The sequence below is a fragment of the Mauremys mutica genome, chromosome 13 (assembly GCF_020497125.1).
Source record: "Mauremys mutica isolate MM-2020 ecotype Southern chromosome 13, ASM2049712v1, whole genome shotgun sequence".
In the NCBI taxonomy this organism is placed as follows: Eukaryota; Metazoa; Chordata; order Testudines; family Geoemydidae; genus Mauremys; species Mauremys mutica.
The window spans coordinates 51,171,474-51,182,610 of record NC_059084.1 but is presented as its reverse complement, the minus strand read 5'-3'; the positions used below and the strand labels follow the sequence as shown (position 1 = coordinate 51,182,610).

Genomic DNA, 11,137 nt, shown 5'->3' with positions numbered 1-11,137 from the left:
AGTCACCGCAGCTGCTTCCGCTAGACTCGAGTTACTTCGGATTTACACGAACTGGACCACAAGACCTTACACCACAAGTCCCACTAGACTTAAAGATGAGGGCTCTTTAAAAACACTGTCATCAAATAAAATCCAGATAACGTCACAGCCCCAACTCAAAACTGATGCAGGGGGGTTTCCCAGAGCTTGCCGGATGCATCATTGGCTATTCCCATTCTTGGTTCTGTTACTACCCAGTAGCAGAAGTGTTAGTGTGTAACGGAAATGGCTTATCAGCTGCCATAAGCTAATTAAAATAGCTAATTTATTTATACAAGTTCTGGCAAATGTTTGGAACCCAATTAATATCAAGTCAATTGTAGATCTACTTTTGTAGAGATACAACTGGTATCATACACAGAGGAGACAGTGAACATAAGAACGGCCATACTGGGTCAGACCATAGATCCATCTAGCCCAGTATCTGTCTACTGACAGTGGCCAATGCCAGGTGCCCCTGAGGGAGTGAACCTAACAGGCAATGATCAAGTGATCTCTCTCCTGCCATCCATCTCCATCCTCTGATGAACAGAGGCTAGGGACACCATTCTTACCCATCCTGGCTAATAGCCATTTATGGACTTAGCCACCATGAATTTATCCAGTCCCCTTTTAAACATTGTTATAGTCCTAGCCTTCACAACCTCCTCAGGTAAGGAGTTCCACAAGTTGACTGTGTGCTGCGTGAAGAAGAATTTCCTTTTATTTGTTTTAAATCTGCTGCCTATTAATTTCATTTGGTGCCCCCAAGCATTTCATCATCACTATTGCTGTCCTGGTCAGGTGGTCGATAATAGATCCCTAATATTATATTTTTATTAGAGCATGAAATTTCTATCCATAGATATTCTATGGAACATGTGGATTCACTTAAGATTTTTACTTCATTTGAATCTACACTTTCTTTCACATATAGTGCCACTCCTCCCCCTGCATGACCTGTTCTGTCCTTCCGATATATTTTGTACCCGGAATGATTGTGTCCCATTGATTGCTCTCAGTCCACCAGGTTTCTGTGATGCCTATTATATCAATATCCTCCTTTATCACAAGGCACTCTAGTGCACCCATCTTATTATTTAGACTTCTAGCATTTGTGTACAAGCACTTTAAAAACTTTGTCCCTGTTTATTAGCCTGCCTTAATCTGATGTGCCAGTTTCTTTTTTATGTGACTGTTTATCATCTGATCCAGCCCTTACATTATACTCTTCCGTCCTCTGCTCCTGACTATAACCTGGAGATTCTCTATCATCAGACTCTCCCCTAAGAGAAGTCTGTGTCCGATCCACACGCTCCTCTGCAGCAGTCGGCTTTCCCCCATCTCCTAGTTTAAAAACTGTTCTACAACCTTTTTAATGTTTAGTGCCAGCAGTCTGGTTCCACTTTGGTTTAGGTGGAGCCCATCTCTCCTGTATAGGCCCCTCCCATCCCAGAAGTTTCCCCAGTTCCTAATGAACGTGAATCCCTCCTCTCTACACAATCATCTCATCCACGCATTGAGACTCTGAAGCTCTGCCTGCCTACCTGGCCCTGCCCGTGGAACTGGGAGCATTTCTGAGAATGCCACCATAGAGGTCCTGGATTTCAGTCTCTTCCCTAGCAGCCTAAATTTGGCTTCCAGGACATCTCTCCTACCCTTCCCTATGTCATTGGTACCTGCATGTACCACGACCACCGGCTCCTCCCCAGCACTACACATAAGTCTGTCTAGATGCCTCGAGAGATCCGCAAACCTTCACACCAGGCAGGCAAGTCACCATACGGTTCTCCCGGTCATCACAGACCCAGCTATCTACTTTTCTAATAATCGAATCTCCCATTACTAACACCTGCCTTTTCCTAGAAACTGGAGTTCCCTCCCCCGGAGAGGCAACCTCAGTGTGAGAGGCAACCCCAGCACCATCTGGAAGGAGGGTCCCAACTACGGGAAGGTTCCCCTCTGCTCCCATTGACTGCTCTGCTTCCCTGGGCCGTTCTTCCTCCTCAACAGCACAGGAGCTGTCTGAGCAGAGGTGGGACAATTCTACAGTGTCCCGGAAAGCCTCATCAACATACCTCTCTGCCTCTCTTAGCTCCTCCAGTTCTGCCACCCTGGCCTCCAAAGTCCGTACATGGTCTCTGAGGGCCAGGAGCTCCTTGCACTGAATGCACACATACGCCACTCGCCCACAGGGCAGGTAATCATACATGCAACACTCAGCACAATAAACTGGATAGCCCCCACTCTGCTGCTGGGCTTCTGCCTGCATTGTCTCCTAGTTAATGGAAGGGTGGTTTACAGAAAAGGGGTTTTGAAATGTGGTTTGGTTTTATAGGTTTTAAAGGGGACTACAGGGAAGGGGTTAGGGCCAAGAAGGTACTCCCAACTCCCTTCCCACTCCCCTTGCAAAACTCTCTGTTAGCAGCCCCTGATCGCTTGTGCACGGCTTTATAAAGCCCTGGCCTGAGTGAATGACCCACCCACTGATGAAGCATTTATCACGAGACCGAGTCTGACCAGTGTAGGAAATTGGGAATCACGGGTAGATTATTGTATTCAGAAGCGGGAACAAACTGAAGATGTGGGTACTGAGGATGGAATATTGGGGCTGCCTTATCCTAATGTGTGGGGCTCATTGGTTAGCCAACGGGTTCCTATGGGCAAATAGTGAAGAGGCAGCAGAAACTTCCACCCCCTCCATTAATGCTGTACGTCGGTGTGCGGCTGTAAAGGCCCCAGAAGGAGGCCAAGAAGAAGAAGACCCATGGGTGGAAAAGTTTCCCAGGGATGGGAAAATAAATTAGAATGTGGAAAAATTGACACTGAGGTTTTAATCCAAGGACTTGACCCCCCTCCACAGCACCAGCACAAGTATCCTTTAGAAGCAGAGGAAGGAATAAATTCTACCATCGAAAGCTTGTTAGAACAGGGTGTTATTGTGGAAATGGCGAGTACTAATAATGCCCCAACGTGGCCTGTACTAAAAGGGGCTGGGAAGACCTGGCGAATGTAAACGCAGTAACCCCCTGCCTCTGCCCCGGGAGTGGCCAAGTACCAAGAAGTGGCTGCTGCAGTAGCAGCAGGGGCACAGTGGTTCTCAGTAACAGACTTAGCAAATGCCTTCTCTGCCATTCCCTCGCACCCCGAGTCCTGGTACAAAATTTGACTTCACTTCCAGGGGACAACAGTTGTGTTTTACAAGAGTCCCCCTGGGTTTTCATAATGCCTCTGCAATTTGTCACTCCCTTGTGGTCAAGATGTGGGAAACATTGACTCAGATGTCGACGCCGGCCTGGGACAGCGACCGCTACCAAGGACCGTTCCCCTTCATGCCCCAAAGTGCCATATGGGAGGTGAGAGGACCTTTTGAAATCTCTGCTCTCCATTAATCAAATCACGTTCACACCTCGCAAACTGCTGCAAAACCACCATGAGGATTCTTCGCCTCAAGAGATTCTATAAGCAACAATTCCCCTTTATCTTGCTCCAGAGACGCATCGCTCTGCTGAGCCACAACCAACTCCCTCTGGGTGTCCCTTAAAGCCAGAATCACCTCTGCCCATCCAGAGGGTTTTTATACAACCCCCTTCCAGGCACGCTGCTAGACTCCATAGTTAAAAGGTTAGAGGCCTCTCTTTCCCTTTGCCGCCCTTCTTGCTGGCAACAGGCGAGTTACCAAGCTCAACACACACAAGCTTTGGAATTATTTCCTTTGTGTTAAAAGTTTCCACACTGTCAGTGGTAAAACAGTCAAATCACCTCCCTGCTCTCCTGTGCCCTGGTCATGGTATCAACCTGGTTTAACAGAATTGTCATAGCTTTACCCAGCAACACACTAGCAACAGGCACAACAGAAGCACCAGAATCGCCTGGTCCCTGGGACTTTGTTAAGACACTAGCTGGACACTAGATTATGACACACTATCTATCTATCTATCTATCTATCTATCTATCTATCTATCTATCTATCTATCTATCTATCTATCCCCACACACACCCTGTATCTATCTATCTATCTATCTATCTCCATCCACCCCCTGTATCTATCTATCTATCTCCATCAACCCCCGCTATCTATCTACCCCATACACCCCGTCTATCTATCTAATCTATCTATCTATCTATCTAATCTACCTATCTATCTATCTACCCCATACACCCTATCTATCTATCTATCTATCTATCTAACCCCACACACACCCTGTATCTATCTATCTATCTATCTATCTATCTATCTATCTATCTATCTATCTATTTACCCCATACACCCCGTCTATCTATCTATCTATCTATCTATCTATCTATCTATCTATCTATCTATCTATCTATCTATCTATCTATCTATCTGTCTATCCCCACACACTCCCTGTATCTATCTATCTATCCTTATTTCTCTAGTTACGGGTCTTCCCCCTTGTCTTGGACCCCCAGCCCCAGACACTGTGACCGCTCTGGGAAGGAGTTGCTGTTTCTTATAAGGAAGTGGCCATGCAAATAAGGGTGTCCGTTTCCTGTTTAAATCTGTGCCTCTCTCTGGCCAGGCTACACCCAGATTCAGAATCCGAAGCCCCAGGTCTGTGCAGTTACCAGCCAATCCCGTGAGAACCTTCCCCTCCAGCACCAGGGGAAATGAGGCTTTGGCTCCAATTTGTTCTCATTATAGCGGCTTTGGAAGGTAATTTCTCCCTCCAACTCCTTGCAGAGGCAGAGGAAGATTTTATTATTGCTATGGGTACTCATATGATTTATAACGTGGTTTATTTGCAGGTGTCCGGTCACAGGTGCAGCTGGTGGAGTCCGGAGGGGATGTGAAAAAGCCCGAAGACTCTCTCCGCCTCTCCTGCAAAGCCTCCGGGTTCACCTTCAGCAGCTACTGGATGGACTGGGTCCGCCAGGCTCCTGGGACGGGACTTGAATGGGTCGCTCATATAAACCCTAGTTTGGGTACTGCATACCCTGATTCAGTGAAAGGCCGATTCACCATCTCCAGGGATGATTCCAAGAGTGAGCTGTATCTGCAAATGACCGGCCTGAAGCCCGAGGACACCGGCCGCTATCACTGTGTGAGAGACACAGTGAGGGGAAGCCGGGCTGAGCTCAGACAAGAACCTCCCCCTGCAGTAATTAGAGAAGCGGTTTGGTGTTGGGGGCGCCCCAGGCCTGTAAGTGACAATGAGATCAGTTCTGGGAAAGGGCCCGAGCAGCAGCAAACCCTGTTTATTCTTATTATTGTTCCTCCTCCTTAATTCTACTTGAAGGTGAAAGGAGTTGACAACAAGCTCCCACAAAGGACAGAACATTCTTATTTGAGGCCCCTGCCTCTTTCTTTCCTCTGCCGGGGACACATTCTGAGCCCACCCCCAGCCTCCCAGACAGGCACTGATGCAGAGACAGAAAGGCCGGAGCGGAGCAGTGTGAGAAACTGCTCTGAGCTCCTGCAGAACACAGGCCATGGAGCCTCAACCAGGTTCACTCCGGTTCAGTCTAAGCGCCCCCTTAGTGTCACCAGTGTCAGTGACACATACCAGCAGAAAGGACCCGGAACTCTCAGCTGTTGGCACTAAGACTACACCAAGACTGTCTGTTTGTTTGATTTTTCCCCCTTTGTCTGGTTAATTGAATAATTTCCCCACCAATGCTGCTCTTCTGGCACAAGAGACATTTCCTTGGGAGGAAAAAAGATCCTGGGTTAAACGAAATAAATAAATAACCCTCAAATATTCATTTTCTGGTTTTACTAATAATACAAAACGGGGTCAGTGAGAGAAAGGGGGGGCTGCAAGAGGCCCCTTCTCCCGTCCCACCACGAGGGGCAGCAATGAGCAAACATCACAGCAGAGCCTTGGGACAAGACGGGGAAGGGGCACCAACACTGCGGGTTAGAAAACATCATTTTCAGCTCTGTACCTACACAAACTGCTCCTTGTACATAGAGCCCGCCGTTGCCCTTTGACTCCGCCTCGCTTATCGAATCTCCGGGTTTCCACTTCCGCGCTGGGTCCGTCAGGGCTCCTGGGTAACGGCCGGAGCAGGTCGCCAGGGCGGAGCACACAGGAAAAGAGTTCACACTACACTGATTCACCGAAAAGGGCGATTCATTGTCCGGGGCCGAAGGTGGGGGGGCAAAATGGGGCAAATTTGCCCCCACAAGAATATAACGTTCTATAGTTCTGCAACTTTTTTTATGGAAGGGGCTCCCGAAATTGCTTTGCTATCAGGCCCCCTGAAGCCTCTGCGCAGACCCTGCCTGGGTCTGGAGCTTTAACCACAATTCCATCCAGTTGCTCTTTATACACCGCAAACAAGCCATGAGGCAAATTCAAAGCCAAGGTGCCTAGAGACCCTTCCAAACTACACCCCTTTCTGCAGCCCCTGGGTCTATTTCTCATCCATTTGCCATCATGCTCAACCCATGGAGATCTCTTCTCTTGCTCTCTGTTCTCTCTCTCTCAAGTGTGTGCTTGTTCCCTAGAGTTATATCGATAAACAGTTACATTCTATATTGTACTATGCACTGGGCACGTTACCAAGCATCTTTGGTGATCACAGGTGTCCCGGTGTGATGTGGAGCTGGTGGAGTCTGGTGGACGACTCAAAAAACAGGAGAGTCTCTAAAACTCTCCTGCAAAGCCTCTGGGTTCCCTTTCAGCAGCTCCTGGATGGACTGGGTGCGTCAGGCTCCCGGGAAAGGGCTGCAGTGGGGAGCCTGGATTAGGTCTGATTCCGGAGAAATCTACTATACAAACTGGGTCAAAGGGCGAGTCACCATCTCCAGGGACAATCCCAACAACCTGCTGTATCTGCAACTGACGGGCCTGAAGCCCGAGGACACCACCCGGTATCACTGTGCGAGATACACAGTGAGCAGAAATCCACTCACAGCCATGCAAACCCCTGGGGCAGCACAGAGAGGAGCTGTCACTTTGTTCACAGTTAAGAATGAGATTTTCCCCCGAGCTGACTACAGGAGGTAGATGCACAATTTGGGATTCCAGCTCACTTCGGTGGCTTTGAAATTCTTAGCCTAACCGGCCAACTACAAGACAAGTGACATTCTTGGCCACACTGAACATTGGTTTGTTTGTCTGGTAATTCATAGGACACACACACAGACGTGCCTACATACTCAAGACATTGACGAGGACTCTCTAGATTCACATCATTTAGGGGCAGGTCAGGATATTACAAGCATCTAGTCTCGCCTCCTATTTGTGGATATCACGTACCTATAACATAACCACACCTGCTCACTGACTGTCCCTAGCAAACCTGCTCCTTGACTTCGCACCCATCCTCCTCGTGCAGCAAGCGGCCAGACAACAGCAGCAGCAGGTGCTTCCGAGAGAAGTTTCTTGTGAATAGGACAAATGGACTTTTCGCAGATCAATGAAAATCCTATGGATTTTATTCCCTTATACAGTGCGTGTTGAAAATAATATTGACACTAATACTAAGAAGAAGAAGAGTGACATAACACTTCTGTACAACTGATTTTTTTAATTTTGTTATAGAATTAACCCCACTCAAATCAATGGGAGTTCTCTCTCAGTCACAGCTACACTCCTGCACAAATACCTGCAGGGTTATATTCCTAGGCTGGAGATTCTTTCAGGTACCGACTGTCCATTTTCACTATATGATTTAGCAGAGTTTGGCTCTTTAGGATTTCTGGCCTATGACATTCAAAGCAGGCTAGGGGTACCCACACCTGGTAATTGCACAGACCCAGAGGGCTGAGAGTCTCTGGGTGCAGCCTGGGCAGGGAAAGGGACAGATTTAAACAGGAAATTCTCACTGTAAATTGCAGATCCTGCTCCTTATAAAAGAGACAAACTGATTTGATTTATTAGTTTCAGTAGGGCTCAGGGGAAGGGAGGGAGATTGTCCCCAGACTCTGCGTTTGTGCAGCGACGGGCACAGCAGCCACCCCAACCCCCTTCCTGGTTTCCTGTGAGACCCACCAGTCATTGGGGTGTGACATTATTGACATGAACTGTGACCATATAGATCATTGTTGCAACCAAGGTCCTATAGATGCACCAAATCCTGTACAAAGAAGATCAAATGAGGCGTGTATGGAAAGGTTGTAATTTGCTGGCTATGATCATGCTGACTCTATGTGTGCATAATTTTTGTATTTGAAGTTATGAATATTGGCTATGTACTTGTTTCTCAGTGTGTTTGGTTCTAAGTAGCATCAGCCAAGCATTTTGGAACAGGACTATTCTGAGGAAGTGCCCAAGCCAGAAACACTTAACTGACAGTGGACCTTGGGAAACTCCAATCCACTATCCAAGGAGACCTTCCTGGGAAACGATAAAGGTACCCTGTGAGCAATGGTCTGCCTTCCCCGCAAACTGAGTCATGCATGTGGACTCTAAACTCCATCTTGCTGCAGTGGATTTTCCACAGTATGAAAAAAGGGGTCCCTTCCACATGCAGAGGATAATAATAAGGCCCTAGAAACCCCTTCATCTTTATTTTCAATCCTGCTTCTAGATCCTCTGGAGGATTCTATGCTTGAAACCGTGAATGCCCTGAACAAAGGACTGAAATGACGCTGTCGCAAACTGGGATGTTTTCCCACTCCAGAGATTTGAAATTGGTTTAAATCACCAGTAATCCCATCAAGGCTGGAAATACGAACTTTGCAATTTTTGTATGTATTTGATTCCATTTAACCCATCCTAACTCTCCATCTATAATTTCTTTCTTTTTCCTTTTATGAATTAAACCTTTAGATTTTTAGAGATCAAAAGGATTGGCAACATGCATTGATTTATGGGTAAGAATTTGACTTATACATTGGCCCTGGGTCTGGGGGGGGCCCTTGGTGCGTATGGGGATCCGTGGAGAACAACGTTTTCTTTTACTGGGGTGTCTGGTTTTCCATAACTATCCATCCCCCATAAGGAGTGTGGCTGGTGGTGATTTGAATGGAAAATTGGAGTATCTAAGCACTTGCGTGTATGACTGATTCCTGGTTAGAACCAGTGGAGTAAAACCGAAATGCCATTGGGGAGCTTTGGGGGAGGTACCCCTCTGGTGAGGGCAGCGTGTGGAATCCCTCTGCTCCCTCTCCCCCCAGGGGAAAGGATGTGTGGTGCCAAGGCTGCGTTCGGGAGAGTGGCGCATGGCCAGAGGTCAGGGCAGGGAGCCTGCCCCAGCCCCTCTGTGCTCCACTGCCATCCCTGGAGCTGCTCCAGGTAACACAACACCAGGCGGGAGCCCAACACCCCGTCCTGCAACAACCCTAAAACCCTAACCCTAAGATGAGCCCTCTGAGGGACAGGTCACTGGCAGTGCAGAGGCCCCCGAAAAAATGAAGATGATTGACTGGAAGGGAGGGGGTCACACTAATCTAAGAGGTGTCCTCCCTGCTCAGACCCATGGATAAATCTGTGTGGGTATTAAATTCACAGGCTGTGTTGGAGGGCCTTACGACAAGGGATCTCCTGCCTGTACTGTGTCCCCCGCCAGCCAGAGGAAATCTCTATCAACTCCAAACCCCTGTGCAGCAGTTTAGAAAGTGCACAATCCTGATTCCCCTCTGCCGCAGCCTTCCCCCTTCTGTCCACACTTAGGCCTGTGTCAGTTGGGTGGGATACAGAATCCTGGTTTCACGCACACTCCTACTCTCGCACCTCGTTACCACCTTTGATTGGGGCAGTTTTGGGGTCCCCACTAGCGAGTGCTCCGAACATCAGCCAATTGTGCAGAGCGGGGGAGAATTCCATGTGCGCCAGGTGAGCAGAGACAACGGCCAAGAATCACCGCGATTGATGAAAGTGTATTCCCCAGGGCAACCAAAACCAAACCGACATCGTTCAACCGGAGCCATCGGGACCAACCCCAGAGAGACAAGAAAAGCGGCGCCATTGCGCCAACAGGATCCCGAGCCCGAGAAGAAGGGGCTCTGAACGGACACCAGTGGTTATTTCCCCCACCACGTCTCTGCTTTCCCAGCGAAAGGGGGAGTATGGGAAGAAATACTAAACACATGTCCAAAGGCCATTCCCTGTCCCCTGGGCACAGAGTGCCTAAACTGCCCACCGGCTGCGCCTCACCTACAGCCACAAGGAAATATCCTTATTTCCAACAGCATAACAGCAAATGGATTTTCCTATTGTTCTCTCGCATTACAACATGGGAACCGGGCTGTGTCCAATGGCCAGCGAATCCCCGTGTTTAGGGGACCCCCCATTGCTGCACAACCTCTCTAGGGGGTGCTGACCGCAACCAACTTCTCAAACAACAAACTCAGGGACACTCCAATTAAACGAGTTCCCCGTAAAACAAGCTCATCCTGGTGCGCACGGTAGGAAAATCGGTATTAGCAATGACAAGTGGCCCCAGCATTGTATGCTGAGGGTGATACAATGAATTTTACCAGGGCTCATGAATCAAAGTATTCAGCACCATGTGCAGGGCTGGCTCTAGGTATTTTTGCTGCCGCCAAGCAAGAAAAATTTTTTGGCTGCCCCCATCCCAGCCTTGGCTCGCCTGGAGCCTCCCCCCCCGTTCCCCCTGCTAGCCCCTCCAGGCCCTGTTTTCTCCCGTTCCTCCCACACCCCTGCTGCCCCAGACCCTGGGCTCACAGCCCCCCACCTGCATCCTCCTGCTGTCCCAGCACTGGTTCACTGGCAACACGCTTCCAGGGCAGGTCATTCAGCAGGAATTTTAGATTTGCAGAGAACACAGACAGGATTGGTTCCCCCATATGGTTACAGCACTGTGCAGTAAAGAGGAACATATTTATTATCTTGCGTGATAGGAGGATATCTGGATGCCAATATTATAAAGAACTTGTCCTCCATAAATGAGGAAAATTATGAGGTGCCTTTATTTATTCTTTTGTTCCACTCTTTCTTTCTATGGGGAATTTGCCAATTCAATATCACAGTACTTCCCTTTTACCACAAACAAAAGGCAATGGCTGTTTGAAAATAGCAATTCCAGTCCTAAAAACCACAGGTGAAGCTTTTTTTGCTCAAATTTTTATCCCGTAACTTATTTCAACCGCAAGTTAACAGTGGATCAGTAATATTTGGTTTGGGAGAAATGAAAGTACACAGCTGCCCAATGTGAGCCTTGAGCACTCCTGAATTGTGAGGTG

At 48.2% G+C, this 11,137-nt stretch overlaps 1 gene segment (V, D, J or C); it reads left to right on the top strand.

Moving 5' to 3' along the window:
* Nucleotides 1-4,650: 4,650 nt before the first annotated feature.
* LOC123347639 overlaps nt 4,651-11,137 on the top strand; it is a 12,116-nt gene continuing 5,629 nt past the window's right edge. The window contains 2 exon segments of the V gene segment in view: nt 4,651-4,696; nt 4,789-5,141. Of these exon segments, the coding sequence occupies nt 4,651-4,696; nt 4,789-5,141 (399 nt within the window).